The 18,743-nt window shown below is 33.9% G+C and overlaps 3 protein-coding genes across 4 annotated transcripts; 2 read left to right on the forward strand and 1 right to left on the reverse strand.

Annotated features, from left to right (window-relative positions):
* The first annotated feature begins 4,216 nt into the window (after nucleotides 1-4,216).
* LOC129755772 (peptide methionine sulfoxide reductase-like) lies at nucleotides 4,217-5,742 on the forward strand. The gene is made up of 4 exons (XM_055752415.1): nucleotides 4,217-4,374; nucleotides 4,443-4,648; nucleotides 4,724-4,984; nucleotides 5,329-5,742. The coding sequence occupies exons 1-4, from the start codon at nucleotides 4,363-4,365 to the stop codon at nucleotides 5,561-5,563; spliced, it is 714 nt and encodes a 237-aa protein (XP_055608390.1). The 5' UTR covers nucleotides 4,217-4,362; the 3' UTR covers nucleotides 5,564-5,742.
* Nucleotides 5,743-15,491: 9,749 nt separating this feature from the next.
* LOC129756144 (peptide methionine sulfoxide reductase-like) lies at nucleotides 15,492-16,861 on the forward strand. Its single transcript, XM_055752921.1, has 4 exons — nucleotides 15,492-15,611; nucleotides 15,664-15,824; nucleotides 15,882-16,142; nucleotides 16,199-16,861. The coding sequence occupies exons 1-4, from the start codon at nucleotides 15,603-15,605 to the stop codon at nucleotides 16,431-16,433; spliced, it is 666 nt and encodes a 221-aa protein (XP_055608896.1). The 5' UTR covers nucleotides 15,492-15,602; the 3' UTR covers nucleotides 16,434-16,861.
* Nucleotides 16,862-17,063: 202 nt separating this feature from the next.
* Nucleotides 17,064-18,341, reverse strand: LOC129756145 (gonadal protein gdl-like). Of its 2 annotated transcripts, XM_055752923.1 has the most exons (4): nucleotides 18,308-18,341; nucleotides 18,023-18,249; nucleotides 17,804-17,964; nucleotides 17,064-17,742 (listed from the first exon to the last, which is right to left on the reverse strand). In XM_055752923.1, exons 2-4 carry the CDS (start codon nucleotides 18,226-18,228, stop codon nucleotides 17,465-17,467), a joined length of 645 nt encoding a protein of 214 aa, XP_055608898.1. In that variant the 5' UTR covers nucleotides 18,229-18,249; nucleotides 18,308-18,341; the 3' UTR covers nucleotides 17,064-17,464. The 2 variants fall into 2 exon arrangements, with proteins under 2 accessions (XP_055608898.1, XP_055608897.1); XM_055752922.1 differs by lacking the exon at nucleotides 18,308-18,341 and having other exon boundaries at nucleotides 18,023-18,294.
* Nucleotides 18,342-18,743: the final 402 nt, after the last annotated feature.

Here is an 18,743-nt window from a genome sequence, read left to right on the forward strand (position 1 = left end):
TATGTAGCCTGTGAGATTTGAAATTAAGCAAGACGCTATCACTTCTCAAAGAAGTATTGAAATGAGTAAAGAAAATTTCGGAAAATGTAACATAAGGGGAGATTTAAAAAAATACAAATTATAACTCGATAGTCCCCGATGCTTAAGTTTTCTGTCTGAGATGCAATTCAAAAGTTTTTCTTTGCATTTGATTTCAAGTAAATTTTAAACTTTTTTAAACTTAAAAACTAAGGAAAAATATAACCAAAAAATAATCAATCTAGCTTGTATCTTTCGATTTGCTTGATTTTTGACCAAATTAAAGCGTTTCTGAATGAAGATTCAAGTATCCTTGAATAATGGATAAAAAATCATAATGTTTTACGCTCTGGTTTAATATCTTTCTAATTTTTGGAGCATAGATATTTGAAATTACATGCTTTCTGAATCTGACGGCGAGTTGTTAAATTTTTCAAAAAAAATATGATGAAAATAAGAAAATGCTATCAAGTTTCCTCATTCTCCCCAATGGTTGTCTGGTTCTGATACGAAAGCTTCAGGCGGCGGATGGCGTTTGAAAAAAATTAGGAAATGTTGTTGCATAGTTAACCAATTCAACACAATCTTCGGAATTATTCACTTTGTTCACTCATTTTGCATCACTTTTCCTTTTAAACTTTTTTATGATGTTTTTGATGCATTTAGCACTAACCGGTTCAGCATGAAAAAGTACTTTCAATAAATGCGAGCTTAAATAACGTTGAGCCCCAAAATACTGAAATACTGAAATACTGAATACTGAAATTTATGTTTGAATTTAATATTTTTAACCTTCAGTAAACTTTTTTACACATGTTTGTCTCCGGTATAAAATATAAAATAATGAAACATTTTCAAATGGCATGTTATGGGGAAAGCAATCTAAATTTTGATATCATTGTGCTTGGACAGGACGATAGCATTTTTCATATCTTCGAATATTACGAATTGAATAAAAAGAGCATAAACGATTTATTATAATAAATGTAATTTTAAATAACGTTATCTATATATATAAAAATGAATGTTTGTCTGTCTGTCTGTTCCCTATAGACTCGGAAACTACTGAACCGATCATCGTCAAAATTGGCATCTGAGGGTTTTTGAGGTCGGGGATGGTTTCTGTAATAGTCAAAACTCCATCCGACTTAAGGGAGCGGGGGCTTCCATACTAAATTTGTAATTTTTCGGAACAAATTAAAGTCATGACATCCATTTTCTCGAGATTTTTTCTTCCTTTGGGCGGTTTGTTTTTCGTCTCCAAGGTCGAGGCGTAGAGCCAACGTCGCCAAAGGGTAGTAACCATCGCATAGCATACTGATCAGTGGGAATATTTTGGCGCGTATTTCTCAACCAAGAATATTATCAATGCAAGGGGTGGCGATATGAAGCCTTGATGTGATATTTTTTTCTACTTGATTCCTAGCTCATTTGTACAACACATGGTTATGAATGACGCCTAGATGAGACCCAGATTGACATTTTGTCGATCGAATAAAACATATACCAAAATTTTTTTTTTTGCCAAAATCTGAAATTGAACAGTCATGGCATCTATTTTTAGAGATTTTCTTTTATCTGAGGGGTTTGTTTTTCGTCTCTATGGTCAAGCGAACGTCGTCGCAAGTGGATAGTAACTAAAGAATACTGTTCATTGATCGCTGGAAAAAATTAACAATTAGGCGCCTGTTTCTCAACCAAGTACTTATGTTTCTTATGCACGTGGGAGCGATATGCAACCTAGATGTGTTGCGGATTGGTATTTTATCAATCGAATCAAAACCAATTGAAAGCTTTGCAAAAATACTTCCATATTTAGTTCGTGTTAATGTAGGTAGCATTCGACTTTTCATTCAAGGAACATTAGAACATGTTCAAACGTTCAACTTTTTCTGTTAAAAAAAATTAAAAATTATCTTTTCTTCTAGAAATTGTTACTTCGGCCCAAAAACACAACTAAAACGAATTAAGAAATGAAACTGGGAGCTTTTTATTTAAAAAAATTCTGAAAAACCATCGTACTTTTTGATTACATACCAATTCAAGTACGTACTTAACATGAAAAGTGTTTTTGTGTTACATGGCTGCATAAAAAAGACTTTTGATCCGCTTCGTTATTGAAAAGCGAGACTTTAGAATTCAACTGTACGCAAAATTTTTATGAGAATTTTTTAGTATATCCTTTAAGTGTTAAAAACAATATTCCCTCCTGTCAACTTACACGGTGGGGCAAGGGCAAACGTTGAACTTTTAAGAAATTCATCTTTAAAATTATTCAATATGTTGGAAAGACCAGAAGGGGTATTCCGAATGTTGAAACTGAAGCGGATATTGGAAATTCTTAAATGACTTTGTAAATAAAGGTCATTCCCTTTGAACGGCATTCGTTAAAAGTGGAGTAAAAACATAAATTTATACTGCAGGAATACTGCAGATATATCAGTGAAACTTGATAGAACAAAAAACAGGAATACGTATCAAATCCATTTTAAAGCCATTACTCTGACGCATCTGTAAATAAATAAGCTTTGCATTGACACTTGCCCCAATATACGGGACAAATGTAAACTTAAAAGTTTGTTTTTGCCAACATTTTTAAATATTTGACTTTCTGCATCTGATATTTTTTTTATATTTATATTTTTTGCCGTAGTAAATTTATTTTAAAAAAAAAGAAATTTGCACTGTATTTAATACATAACTTATTTAATATATTTTTCATAACCATGATAAGTGCTGTTTGGGAAAACTTCAAGCTATAATGTCTCATGTCCACGAGTTTGGAAAATGGCGTAACATTTTATTAAACATAATTTTGGTGCAAAAAGGATAGATATTCAAACTGCTTCGTAGGCGAGAATGGTGAAAAAAGGTGTTTGAAAATGGTTATTAAAAGTCCTTTAAATTGTTTTTTTTCAAATTTCTTAGCTTATTTTTTCAACTCAAAAAAAACCCCATCTAAAGCTTATCAGGAACTGGAAGTGCTAATAATACTGACTATTAGGAATATACTCAAAAAACTGTCTCGATTCACGCTATTCATCGATTTAAAAAATTCTCTCTTCATAAAGTACAATTTGCAATAAATTCCAATATGCGAATCTTTTTCTTTCAATGAGTATTATGTAAACTCGAGCCTGTTAAATTTGCCTACCTTCTTCAAGCAGTGTGGGACAAAATTAGAAAAAGATGGGAGAGCTCTCATGTAAATTTAAGATAAAGAGCTTTTCAAAGAAGGGACTATATTCAAAAAGGTTTTTTTTGGGTACTTAGTACAAATTACCGATCTTGAAAAACGAGTTTAGAGATCAAGTTTCAGTTAATAATATATACCATCTTTGAATTGCAATTCAGAACTGCAGCTGCAGCTCTCATTTCAAAGTTGTTGGTTCTGAAGTATGATGAGGTTGATTAAAAAAAATGCTCTCTAAAATCTAAATTTGAATAATTTTACAAATTACATTTATTTTTGGAAGGTGTAGCAAAGCACAACGGGTCAGCTAGTTTTTAATAAAATTTCAAAATTCATCAAAACTTTTAATCTCAAGCTATCAAAAACATCTTACTACGTGTATTGAACATTATTTGGTAGATATTTATAAAAAAAAATAATTATTTCAACAAGATTTTTTTTAACTTTGTTGAATAATAACTTTCATAAGACTTAAAATAACTACCAAGCTTGTTCAGTTGTGGTATTCGATTTTGTTTTCTTTGTTTTAGTTGTAACACTTTAAAAGCATTCCAGTCGTATTTTTCGAGGGTAAATTTTATTATTTAACTGCATCAATCATTTTTATACCAATTTATAAATTAAATTTAAGTTTAAAAAAATGAAGAATAAAACTTGCACACAAGCAGAGGGTAGCACAGCATGCAACCTTGCACTAATATTTACATTTCCCCTGCTTTAAGCGATGGGGAAAATGGGCTACGTAAGAAATTCATCCCTAATGCTGGTTGAGTAGCGTGGTCACATTTCACGAACATATTCACGTGATAGGTATAGCGACATTACAACCGGCAAGCCAAATCGACCAAACAACTTAGTGTGATGTACGATTTTCAGTTATTTCATTCAGTAACACAAACCAAGAAAAAGCTTGCTCTTCGGATTGTCCATTCTCTCTCAGCCACCAGGTAGCCAAGTAGTAGACGGCGAAATGTGATAAGACGGCATTTTTCCGAACTGCCTCCCAGTTGTATAAATTGGGGAACCCGAAGCTGAACCGATTCATTCAGTCGTTAAGATCTGCTGAGATCAGTGCTTGGTTCAACCATTTATCAATTCTAATTTTTTTTACAAACTATTTTAAACGTGTTAACTGTTTCAAAAGCTTCAACATGGTTCTCACGGTAAGTGTTTGAATATTTGCACTATTTTTTTTTAAAGAGTTACTGATGAATCTGTTCTCAACTTAAAGCAAAAACTAAACGGAACTTCGGAACAGGACGAGGAGAAAATCGTGTGCCAACCGTTGCATCATCTTGACATCCCATATGAGAAGGCAACTTTTGGAATGGGATGCTTCTGGGGATGTGACTCCCTATTTGGCGCCACCAAAGGTGTTCTGCGAACGATAGTTGGATATTCAGGTGGCACCACCCCTTCACCTGTCTATAGAAATATGTAAGTTAAATTATTCATACTTATTTGCATTAAACTTGAGAAATAATTTTTACGTCACTTTTTTCCCAATCATAGGGGTGACCATACGGAAGTTATCGAGATTCACTACGATCCGACACAGATCACTTTTCTGGATTTGCTGGAGTTGTTCTGGAATAACCACGAGTACGGACTAACGACTCGCATCAAGCGTCAGTACATGTCCCTGATTTTGTATCACAATGAAGAACAACGTCAAATCTCGGAAAAGAGCCGCCAGGAGGAGCAAATCAAAAGGGCACCGGAACAAATCATCACCGAAATCGCACCTGCTGGAACCTTCTATCCCGCTGAAGAGTGAGTATTGGTTTTCTATTAACTACCAGTCATTCAAAGTTCATTGATCATTATTGGCCTTGCCTCCTCTCCGTGTTGGCGCGTGCCTTCAGTTCAAGTACAAGGCCACTGTTCAATTAAAACGCGCCACCACCGCATGCCATCAGCTAGTATTATTTAAGTTATGCGCACTAAGACATGCGAGAGAGAGGCAAAGCGTCATTCATTGACTTACGGCTATCGCTTCTACTACATCTAGCGAATGGAGGAAGCTTAATGAGCTTAATCATCAATGAATCCGAATAGAGCTTCAAACACGGAACTTCCTCAATAAAATGTTTCTTTTATGTTTTATCCCCACGCAGCTATCACCAAAAATATCGGCTTCAGAGTCACCGCGAGCTGGCCAAAGGAATCGGTTTGAAGGCGGAACTGCTGCACAGCTCCCATGTGGCTGCGCGTCTCAATGGCTACCTAATTGGAGTCGGAGGTCTGGATCAGTTTGATGCAGATGCGCATCGGCTTGGACTCTCGAAGGATCAAATTCAGTACGTGCGCGATTATGTGCGAGACAACGAGGGTGGTGGTATTTTCTGCTAGAGGTCCGCACTGCTCTGAACTGCTTTTAATTTTAATCTTAACCTAGACTGTTACTTTTAATTTCGTGTTTATGGTAGTGTTTTTATAAAATGTTATCATATCCAAATATCCAAACGTCGTAAGATAGATTCGTTCGTATAGTTGTTTACTGTATTAGATGTAAGTGTTATAATGTGAATAAATATTATATGTAAAGTATTTCTGTTCTGGTGGCCACTCATTCGGGAAATGTGGGAAAAGCCTTTATTTGAAATCCTTTGGGAAAATGCCGAAAAAGTCGAGAACTCCTTCAATAAATCGGAAAATTGTTTTCCATTGCCTTGAAATACTCCGGAAATACTGGTAAATTTTAAATTTTACACTCAACCTATGTTCTAAAAACTTAAACTCGAAATTTCGAGCTTATCTAAAATGACAAATTTTAAAAATTTAGTTTAGTTTTTACCGATAAATAGAAATAAGAAATTTTCCGTTAGGACTTTTTGCGGTCTTAACCCTTTAATGCATGACTTTTTTTAAATGAGAATATCAGTTATTGATTCAGTGAAATAATAACATTTTAATTCGAATAACACAACTCAAGAGGTTTGAAGTCGTTCTTGGCCCATCAAACTTGAAAAATATTTTTTGAAATCCTTAATTCATTTCAATACGATTTTGCAAATTTCTTCAAAACCTTCTCAATTGGGTGCAGGAAGGTGTTTGTGATTGATTGAGGTTAAAAAATTTGATAAAATTTGCAAATCTGAAGAAATATCAGCAATTTTCCAAAAAACTACTTTTTTCGAAAAAATAAACAAATTTGAATTTTGCATTTTTTCCGCCTGCTTTGTTCGATATCTCACAAAAACAATGAAATACCGTAATAAAAAATACCATGGGCAAATTCCTTTTAATCTCAAGAACATTTTTTGTCCATACATCTTTAAAAAATTTCCGCGCGTTTCCGAGATATTTGGATTTAGATTAGTGTTGTTTTAAAACACACTATGCATTAAAGGGTTAAAAATGTTGACTCCTGTTGAGCTTGTTTGAATGATGGAATGTCTTAGAATAAATTTCGAAAATCAATCATCAACACATTGCATATAATCAAATTAATATTAAAAATTGTAACTGGTTACAGGTTGTTATCTGCATATGGAGTCAAGTAAAAGGTTCGTCGTTTGCTTAAGAGGAAATTGTAAAAGGTTAGCTTATATGTTTTTCATTTTAGCAAAAAAGTTATGCCATATCGACATTGGACTATTTTGGAGTATGAACAACTTCACGATGAATGAGGGTCTGTTTCACAGTTTTTCTAATAACATTTTTCTCCCGGAGATTTCTTGAATCGTGTTATCTTTGATAAAACGTTTCACCATGAAAAAGTACTTTCAATCGATAAATACGCGTTGAGTAACGTTGAGTTTTGGGGCTTTGAAGACTTGAATTTATTTTTGAATTTGATATTTATTTTTATACTTCAGTTTTTTATACATATTTGTTTCCGGTGTAAAATTAAAGTTAGAAAAATTTTCGGATGGCATACTATTGGAAAAGCAAATTTTGGTATCATTGTTCTTGTATGGATCAAATCAACGAGAAATACCTTACTTAATTTCTTGCGTAAATTCACCTTTGTTTGTTACATGAATTCACTTATTAACGATTGTTTTGGATCTTTAAAAGTTCTTAATTCGAAATGTGCCATTTTAATAGAACCTATTTTACTACAATGCACTTTTTTTACTTTCTGCTTTGTTTTATATGACTTTATTGTAAAAAAAGTTTCAGATGCGAAATTACTTTTTTTTTAATATTGTTACTACCTACTTTGAAAAAATTGTGTTAATTACTCAAAACGACACCAATTGTAATTGGTTCCAAAATTTTTGCATTTTCTCATTTTTGTTTGGTTTTTCTAAAAGTTCCTGTTTTCGAAAGTGGATTTCTTGTGAAGATATGAATTTGCGCAGAATTGGAACCGGTCACAATGAGGTTTTTAAATATGAAATTTAAGTATTTCATGACAATTTCTGAACTAAACCTAGAACTCAATTTGAGAGTTTTTAAATGGGCTATGATTTTTGGCCCCAGTGAAAAATTTACAATGAAATGAAATCACTAATTAAAAGTAGAAAGGTTAAATAAAGCTTTTTGATTGATTTTTTAAGTTTATGAGAATTGGGAATTTTTTGAGTCCATGCGGGAAATCAAAATTTGAAATTGAGTGGCCACCCTGACTTTATCCGAATTTGAAAAAAAACCTTGAATGCTATTGACATGTTGAGATTCAAAACTCAAATTCGGAATTCAGATTCAGAATAAAGATTCAGATTCAGATACAGTCATGAGATTCAAATTTAGATTCTAAAATATTGATACCAGGCCTTTTTTTTAAAAGCACATTCTTAGTCTTTTGTGATTTCTTTTTGTGATAAAAATGATGTTTTCAAGATTTTGTTCACTCAACCCATGATCAACATAAATATTTTATAATATTATCCTGTTAAGTTGATAAATAATGGAATACAAAGCATATTAACTTATAACTCTTATAACTTATAACTTATAACTTATAACATACAGCAAAAAAGATCTGAACTCATTTGGAAACTGTCAATCTCAGACTAAATGCAAAACCATTAAGATTGGTGACTTTTTCTTTTCAAAAATCTAAGCATTCAACTATTTTTTTTTTCTAAGGGCTAAATGCAACATCATAGTCAGAAGCGTAATATTGGGTTTTTTTTTTAATTTTAAATAAGTACAGATTTCCTAACTTTTCCTTCAAGGTTTTTCTATTCAAAATCAATAACTAATACCAAGTCGATGAAGGTAAATAAAAAAAATCAGAATACTACTGTTGAGCATATTTATGATGGTGATTTTGTTTTAAAATTTCCTCACAGATAAAGTTGTTTGATAAATTAACTTATCAGATTTTTTTTAAATAACATTTTTTTTAGTAATTTGAACAAAAACGCTGATTTCGTTGGTAATCAAATTCTGGCAAAAAAACGAAATCATTAACAAATGATGTACTTTTGAATATATAAAAGCGTATATGACCTTCCTCATTTTGATAATAAACATGGTTGAGCGATTTAAGATTTCAGATCGACATGACTAAGCATTAAAATTGTCGGAAAATAATCTGTGATCATGACAAAACTTAACGTATCCTTTCAACACAAAATTATCGTTTATTCAGGTGCTAGTTGACAATATCAAGCTTTACATGAATTTTAGTCTTTCAATACTTCGTCTTTGAGTTCAAATATGTTTTTATTTTATTTCATACAATTATGGGTCAAAATTGTAGCCCGTGACAATTATTAATCAATTTACTCACAATTATTAGTCATATAGAAGTCCATGGCAACACCCGAATATCAACATAGAAATCAACAAGTTTCTAGCAAACTTTTGGGGGCATTCTGCAGGGAATATTTAAAGAAGGTAGTGTCGAGGCAGCCCTGCTTTAGTATTAGTACATACTGCGACGTCACAATCACGAAAAATCTGTTAATTTACAAGGAAATTTGCCTTTTTCGTAGATAATTTGAAGAATTTGCTGGAAATGTTCCACTTTTAATACCTGTTATTTTAGAAGGATTCTTGCTCTTCAAGGTCGGTACGAAAAAAGTTAGATTTTCGAGTAATTTTTGTATGAAATAGACCATCGAAGTTCGAAAAAATGGTGGATTTTCCTTACTTAAGGGGGGGGTAGGGTCTAACACTTTAAAAAATTCGATTTTTTTATTTTTTTATTTTCTTATTGTAAAACATTTCAAGAATGTTGTGTCAAATTTTCAAGTCAATTGAAGCAAAACTGTAGAAGTTATAGGCCTTTATCTCCTCCTATCTAATACTGCAAGAAAGCAAGAGCAGAAATTTCAAACGCGTTTTTCTCGAAAGCACATTTTTAAAGTCCGTGGACATCGTCATTTGAAAACTACTTATCCGATTCTTTTCAAATTTGGATCATACTTTCTACATATAAAATACCAGACCCCAACGTTTTTCTTTTTTGATTTTTTTACTTTGGGGAGATTTTACAGGTGAAAAATGGCAGATTTTTAAGTGAAAAATCGTAGTTTTTACTTCAAACAGCCACAAAAATTCCATGAAAATATTTTTAAGTAAAATAAAAACGTTGGGGTCCAGAAAAACATCTATTAAAAATATTTTGCTCTGATTTTTTGACCTCAGACGATTCTGTGCTGAGATACAGTGTCCACCGCAAATCCTGTTTTCTAAAAGGCATCCGCGAAAGTGCTCCGTCACCGGCTCATTTTTCAATATTTTTCTACGAAAAAATACTAAATGTTCTTTTAACAATGCTTTGTATAATGCAAAAAATTTGAATACATTTGTTTGAACGATAGCTCTAGAAAAAAATCGTGAAAATGGAGTTTTTTTATACCCGTTAGACCCTACCCCCCCCTTAAATTTGCAAAACTTTAAAATTAGTTCAAAGTCTTCCATGAAAATGATCAAGTCAGTGCAGTGTAAGATTTTTATTACAAAAAAGTTATCAAAAAACAAACTTTTATACAAAACCACAATTATTTATTGCCATTTTAGTAAATCGGTTAACAATCATCAATTGATGTTAATTATTCTACATATAAATTGAATATGGTAAACCGATTGGATAAAAATCATGACAATCTGTTCAACACTCAATAACTACCAGCTAGACCTTTTTAAAGTAGATTTATTCTTCGTTTTTGATCGTTTTAGTTTCAAAATGACATTGCGTTCATTATTAAAATGAGAAAAAAACATAATGCAATCTTCAGAGGACCAGAAAATTTCAAAACATAGTGAAATAGAGGTCTTACAACACAATCAAAATGAAATTGGAATTCATTTTCGTTCTAAAACATTTTTTTCTTTGAAATTTCAGCCATTCGCATACAAATTTTCGATACATTCGTTTTTGTGACGTCACAAAAAAAATCCAATATGGCTCTCGACACTACCTTTAAATTTTTTTAAATATTTCTTGGACATTCTGCTAGTATACATTCGAGGGGCAAATATCATAAACCACGTCTCAATTTTATCTCAATCGGACTTGATTCTGAAGTGCCTTGATTGGGCCAAAGGAGATTGAGAAATTGAGATGAACGTTGAGAAAAAAATATTTTTTTTAGTGATAATCGACATAGTTGGTGGTTCATTTATTTCCCACTAGGGTGGTCCTAAATGATTAAAACATTTTAGAAAAAGAATAAAAATTATTCCAATGACAAATTACACCAAGTTTGGAATCAAAAATCAAGAAACAGGAAAATGACAAACATGTCAAGAATGACATAAAAATATGAAATTGACAAGTCGCAGCGTGGTTGTGATATTCGTTAATTTTTTTTTAAATAATACCAATTCTCGACATTTTAGGCATTTCTAAGGGATTTGGCATAAAAATTAATATTTCCATTTTCCCGATATGCATTTTTTTAAATACGATAATTTTTTCTTCTATATTAATAGTTTTTATTTCAATACAAAAATATTTTTTTACAAATATTGAGTTGTTCACGGAGAAAAATATATAGATTTATCAGTTATTTTACGCGTCTACATGAACATAAATATGGTTGTTTGGTTCTGACCCGAAAATACGTTCAAACCAACAATCAGATGATACTTTGCCACGAAAGGATAAATGGCTGATTTAGCGATCGCATCGATGCTAAGAATCCAACAGGAATGTTTATTTAATCATTCGTATGGCTGTTTGTACTGTAAATGCTGCTCCCCGTGAACGTGGGAAATCGTTGATTCAAAATATTAATAAAATTAATTGGAACAGATAAAATGCATTGTTTTTCTTTTTTAAATGAAACAATTTTATTTATTTTTTTTAAATTTTATTTATATATACGATTAGTGGCATGAATTTTAATTTCAACCACTGCATCGTTTTTTCGCTTCTGCTGGGGGAGCCAGCGCCATAACGCTGAAACAGAATGCTGTTATTTTTTTCGGTGGAAGTTGAACTTCCGGCGCCCTGAAATAAGATAAAAGCTCTTATCAAAGTATGATTGTGATAGATTAAGAATACTATGTAACTTACGTGATATGATCTTGTTTGTCGCTGTTTATTATTCCACATTCCGGATAGGCCCTCGGGGGTCAAAATGCACCCACACATCTCTATATGTATCTGAAAACAATTAAAAAAAAATAGAAAAAGAAATCAACTGAAAAAAATAAATCATATTTACCTTCCCGCTTCGTGTTGGTTGATTTTTTCCACGAGAAATAAATACTGGTTTTTTTTTCCTCTAAGTCAGACAATTTACTTGCTTGTTCATACGAAATTCAAGGTCTAGTCAAGCATCAGTGATATTTAAAAAATAACTATCAGTTATTTTAATGTAGACTAGGAAAATATAGCCAAATCTACTAGCTGTTAAATTATTTTAGCGATATGCGGTTGAGAAATCCTCTACAGCTAAATCAACTTTACATAAACGCTAGTTTGTTTGTAGTTATCGATGTTGATTAAGTAATATTATGCGTTCAAACAAAAATATGTGATATAGATGAGCCAACCATACGAATTTTGATAACAACCTATAGAGTTTTTTTATCCGTGTTTTATCTATTTTCTTACTGTCTTAAGATAACATTTGCTTATAGTTACTTTTTTTCTTATTTTAATCTATCATCTTTAGGTCATACCAATGTTTTGTTTTGCTCTGCCGAAAATTATAAACAATTAGCCATGATAACGAGAGACAAGATATTTCTGATATCGTGTAATCGTTCGTTGATTCAACGTCTCATTGTTTAGGTTGTTTTAGAAGAATAACATGCTTAATCTAATCGACAAAACAGCCGCCTCAAATTGTGCTTCAAAAATTTACGTCAAGAATCAGGACTCTGAACGTTTGAAGGAAGAATTATTTGATGAGGTGGAATCAAATTATATTTTCGAGGGCGTTTTTTCATAACTTTTGATTGACGTACTTCCGTTCTGTTGGTTTCTGGAGCTCTAGAGAAATCTGTGCACGCGCCAGTAGATGTATGAGTTCGCCAAATCATTGTTTAATTTTTCGTATTTGATAAACCGTCGGCGTTCTGGTTTATTGCTATCACCATGACTCGGCAAATCGAGGAAACAATCAACAACTGCCGGCTATGTGTGCGTCGTTTTGTGCCCGTCGCTGTTTACGTCGCCTTCAAAACTAGGTTTCCGTAACGTTCGTTGTGTTAGTGTTTGAATATAATAAACAGCATGCGCTTGAGGCGTGATCCTGCCAGATTGTTTCTGCAAATTGCAATTTGCTATGTGAGTAACTCGACACAATTTTTTTGTCATTCAAATTCGAAGGAAATTTAGAATAAATAAAAGCAAATCATCTCTAAGTCGATGAGAAATGTCTAACCTCAGACGGGGTCATCAATTATTTCGTAAGCGCACTTGCTCTCCCGGCTCAAGTTACGATTGCATTTTGTTTGAACTACCGTTACGGTCATCGAAAGGAAGAAGGAAGGAAGAAAGCCGCAACTTGAGCAGGTCTTGATTTCTCATCATCTGATTTACTACATGATGAATGACGAATATACATAGGTAGTAGTTGCTTATCGAGGCGCTTGAACCAGTGATATGATGGTTTGTAAAAAAAACTTTCATTCAAATTTTTGTTATTATGCTTATTTATGCTAAAGTTTGTTGGCATTTTCTTCTCAAAATTGAAGGATGCTTTTTGGGAGTTAAGTTGTACATTTCAAGTGAAAAGATGAAGTTAACGTGAAATTTCAAAAAATAATTTCACTGTTGCTTAGCAATTAGGACAGCGAAGAAATTTTAGCCAGGAAACAACTAAATTCGACAATCTATAACTTAGAAACCACTACACAAAATTTATAAAAAATGTATCTTTGAGATACCAAAAATGTTGGTTTTAATTTTGTAGAACAAAGTTACATAATTCAATTTATAACATTATGAGTTAAGTGATGCATATTCGAGGCAAGCGAAAAAACGAGAATTCTCGTATATGGTCCGAATTAGCCGTGGACCGTGGCCTAGAGGATAGAGTTCAAGTCTTCTAAGCCAAAGGTCATGAGATCGAATCTCGGTCACGGCGTATACAGTACTTTTCCTGTGGGCTAGTGGTTTTAGCATTTGTAAGATGTTTTTGAAAAATGTACGCCTTAGTGTAAAGTTTGAATTAGATCTCTTCAAAGAAACATGAAGTTTCACTGAGATCCTAGTATTTGTTCATTTCCTTCATTCCTCAAAATAAGATAAAAGCAAAATCTAGGTTGAGCCCTATAAACCCTATAAAATATAAAACATATCGTCAATTTGTCTTCTAGAAGATTTAATCTTTCTTTTGTTGTAATGGAAAATAAATTGCAATTGTACAGTTAGGGTTAGGGTGATATACACTTTGTTTTGCAGAATCTTATCAGTGGTAGCTTTTATTCTTTAGGCAAACAAGAACTTTAGTCAATTTCACTTTATCCGGCTAGTTATAATTATGGCTTAGTTTCTCCGGTGTTCTTTATTGAATCTATAAAAAAAATGAGAAAACGTTCCTCAGACATCAACTAGAAATGTTACATTTCCGATCACATAGGCAAGACATTAATCCAGAAAAGGTTAGAAGACATTCTATTGTAAATTATCAGTAAAACCCCTCAATAGTTTAATCAGTTTACCGGTCGAAGAATTGCATCACATTTTTAACCGCCAAAGCGTGTGCCTCATCAAAAAGCACATGTTGGCGCGGCGCCCGGCTCAAAAAACGCCTGACGAAAGCCATCGAGTCTGACTGAGAATGGCGCTCAAATGATTTCATTCAATGTGATTTTCCGTTTGCAATTTGGGGATCTTAATTTGATCATAATGTCATAAAATATGGTGTTTCGGAATCGTGAAGATCTAAACTTTTGAAATATGTAGCTTTTGAAGGGGGTCGTCTAGAGATGCCGTCAAATGTGTGTTTTCGAGATTTTTTCTATACCAGTTGAAAGTTCCAGCTGTTATGACCCTCAGGGTAAAATTTTAACCAAAAATTAGGCCCACAAGTTGTTAAAACACGCCCAAACTTTTCGATATGAATGACTTACAGTAATGCCTCTATCACCAAGTCAGACGAGCCGGATTGGCTCAATCGCGTCGCGTTTTTGTTTTGTTTTGTTCGCGAGCTTTTCCGCGTCACTTCTATACTAGTTAGTAAGTGGCTTATAGTAAAAGTGTGCCAGTTAGCGATGCCGTCGTCATATGTACAATCCATGCTACGTCACTCTAAGCGGTTTGATGACTTTATGACCGTTAATGAAATGTTGGTTGATTTTCAGAAAATACAGTAGAAATGTCAAATTATTTTTCGAGGGATCTTTCGATACACTTCTAGTTACAGGAGAAAACAAAAACGTCCAAAAGGTAAGTCAAAAATTGTTTATCAAAACATACATAATCGAAAGGTTCTTGACCAGCTGAACATATTTATATACTTGGGACGCTAATCCGAGAGCTAGAAGTTGCCAAAAATCGGTCCCAAAATAAACTTTAAATGATATGGAACCGGATCGCGCTACGCCAAGGGGTTTGTTTACATCCGCTCAGCTGCGAATAAGCTCTCGATCATCAGAAGAACGCTGTGCTCAGGGTGTGATTAAACTCATACAAACACGCGGGAATAAGCTTAGCACGTGCTCGCTCGGCTAACTGTTTTTAATTGGTGTGGGTGATATTAGCATTTCAATTTAATTCAAAACTATGCCTCAATCATTGCTGATAATACTTTAAAAACATAAAATTGCTGATTTTTTCAACTCATGATTTTTCTGGTATAGTTTACACTTTGTTCTAACTTTTCATTTAAAAAATCAGTTTTCGATAAGTCATATAGCTTTAAATATATGAATAATGTAACCACTACATGAAAGGACAAAGGTATGTGTTTGTTAAAGATAACAGAGCATCTGTGTTTTGACGCTGACAAAGAGTTTTTAGTGAAAGTTTACTCTAAGATAAAACTCCAAATTAATCCTAAATTTTTTACTTAAAATCTTCATCAGGATGGCAACGGTAAGTAGAGACGCTAAGCTAATTCAAATAACGAACATTTTCTCTCAACAAGACGGGCCCGTTACACCAAGTTGATACACCCTACGAAGTGGCAACACTAGGTATGGGATGCTACTGGGGCAGCGATTCTTTGTTTGGAGCCACGAAGGGTATCCTAAGGACCCGTGTAGGTTATGCTGGAGGGACTACTGGTGCTCCTCAAGGAAAAAATATGTAAGTTTCTCATGCTCTTTGTTATCTTTAATTTCTAAACTGTTTATTTTATCTAAGAGGTGACAACGTTGAGGTGATCGAACTTCACTATGACCCTTCGGTAATCAGCTATTCGAAACTGCTCGATATCTTTTGGAAGAATCACGAATATCTTGCCTCTGCCAGACTCAAGCGGGAATACATGAGTATGATAATGTATCATTCCGAAGATCAGCGGAAGCTAGCCGAGGAAAGTAAAATCACACAACAGAAAAAGGAAACAGATGATCAAATTGTTACAGAAATTGTTCCTTCGTCGGAATTCTACCCGGCTCAAGAGTGTGTTTCATTTTCATGTTATTTTAAATCCATTTCCTAACTTTCTCTCCTTTCAGCCACAATCAAAAATATCGTTTGCAAGGTCATGTTGATTTGGCAAAAACCTTGAACCTGACGACGGACTTGCTGCAAACATCCCACGTAGCAGCTCGCTTGAACGGATTTCTCGGCGGAGCCGGTTCTCTCGAACAGTTTGAGCTGGAATCTCAGCACCTAAACCTGTCACCGGAGCAGATTCAGTATGTGAAAAATTTTCTCATCGAGAATCCTGACATGGGAATTTCCTGCTGAGCTGATAAGTTTTTGATAACTCTGCACCGATGCACTTACCGAAATATAAATAATGACTTATCAAAGCTGCACGTGTTCAACTGGTTCCTGCAGAGATAGTCCCAAATCAAAACATAATAAAAACATCCCGGGACCTGTTATCTACATACCGCAACCATCGCGAGCCGTTAGGTCATAGATTTCGCTATCTTTTTAGGCAGGTTCGTTGAAAGTGGCGCAATTGAAATGACATTCAGGTGTCAGAAAATTGCGTTGATGCCGATGGAGGGCAATCAACTTTCCAAAACCAAATTAAGCTAGTCTATCCCTATTCTATGCCCATATGTGATATCACAAAAAGCGAGATTTTGAGGTGTCAAATAGTTGCAAGTAGACCGAAGGATCGATTCGATCAACCCCGTAAACTCTTCCCGCGGGAGCGAATCATGAATGGAGATTTTTTAAGTGTGTTTAGTTGCTTTTTGGACAAGTAGTGGTTCAAACGCATATAGTCAAAGAATTTGGCTTAGTGTGTGAGCGAGCTTAAAAAAAGGGTGGGGGTAAGCCAACTTCGGTGCAATATTGCTTGATATAAAACTTCTGAACTACAAACTTGTTTTAAACATTTTATTCAAAAATCAAGCCTGGCAGTTTTTTTCTCAACTAAAATATGTCGGTATCTTACTTAGGATTAAAATAAAAAACCTTTCGAAAATTTTAGTTTTAGTTCTTTTTGCTGTCGAATTAAGAGTTAAAAAACAAATCTGGTGAAAACTTACGTTATTTATCATTAGAACATATATTCCAAACTTTCAATTTTGCTCACATCTTTTTCAGTTATTTGTTATCTTATAAGTAACCTACTAGCATTACTTACTAGATTGAGGATGAACAAATACTCGTCGTCAAGGTCCTTATAGATTTCGACAACCTTATACACATTTTCATCCTGTTTATTCTCGTTACAAATATTTTCACATAAAACGTCATTCATAGGGAAAAGGCATCTCATTCCCAAGCAATCTCACTCACTCGAATCCATCCAGCTGCTGCTATTTGTTTGGCTCAAACTTCAACCGCCCCAGCCGCAGGATGAAATCTAGCAAGTACATTTGAATCTTAATCTCCTTTGGATTGTCCGTTACGTAAAATCCCGGAACACCGGCTTTCTCCAGGGTGGATTGTTGGTCTTTCACCTTCTGGTCCAGATGCAACACTAGCTTCATGTCGGTTTCTTTGAGATTTTTGGTATGCTTTATCTTCATCAGGGCGATTATATGTGATAGCTCTTCGGGGTCTTGAATTTTCGATTCCCACTGCTGAACTTCCACTGAAACAGCAAATTATTGCATGAATTCTGCGGAATATTGTTATAAAGGTAAATTGCATACATTGATGGTCGTTTTCCACCTTTTCTCGAACTTGCATCAAATGCTTTTCGGTTACATGTTGAATCTCCATCAAACCTTTTACTATTTCGAATATGGTATCGTTAAGTAGTGAGTTAGCCAACCCGGCCAACAACTCGTAAGATATTCGTAACTGGTATTGTCTGCAAAAACCAAAAATAATTTCATTAAAAAAACTTAGGTGTTGAACAAAAATCATACTCCGGCAATGTGTTGTGCATTTTCTTCAGCTGTTCCAGCAAGAAGTAGAGCTTCTTCTGCAGAAATTCCTGGCTCTGGTAGGGGTCGTCCGGAAGACCGGTGTCAGTGCTCTCCTGACTCGGTGCTTGTGATTCTTGGGACAGCTCTTCTTCGGCGTCTGTCGTCTCCGGAGCTTCCGATTGAACGTCTGATAGATCGGTATCCATGGTAAAAACCGCCTGAAATAACTGTAAAAATTGTGATTGCAATACCAAACTGCACCGAATGCAATGTTTATAAACAAACTTTGGGGTTGTTGGGTTGGGAGATTCACGTGGAATGAGTTCATTTGAGTAAAGTTCGCTCTCCCTCTGTTCGAATGAATTTTTGGATCATGCTCTCTGCATTTAAATCCTAAAATGAACCATTTTAAGGTAACTGCACAAACTGCACAGGACATATCATTGAAATTAAAAAGTTGTGAAATATACGAATAACAGAAAAACGCTAACACTTGTCATTTTGATATTTCTTTGATTCGAAATGAATAAAACAGCCAAAAAAGATGAAAAATAAAATATTGTAAAAGTTAGTGTAATGAAATAAAATAATTGACTTATGAAAAATACCTAAAATAACAAGACTGACAGAAATAAAAGATAACGAAAAATGGCAAAAGATTACAAAAACTTCCAGTTGTGTTTACTGCTAATTCCCGGAAACGTCCAAAACCAGCTCCTAA

This window comes from Uranotaenia lowii, chromosome 3 (assembly GCF_029784155.1).
Source record: "Uranotaenia lowii strain MFRU-FL chromosome 3, ASM2978415v1, whole genome shotgun sequence".
Taxonomy (NCBI): domain Eukaryota; kingdom Metazoa; phylum Arthropoda; class Insecta; order Diptera; family Culicidae; genus Uranotaenia; species Uranotaenia lowii.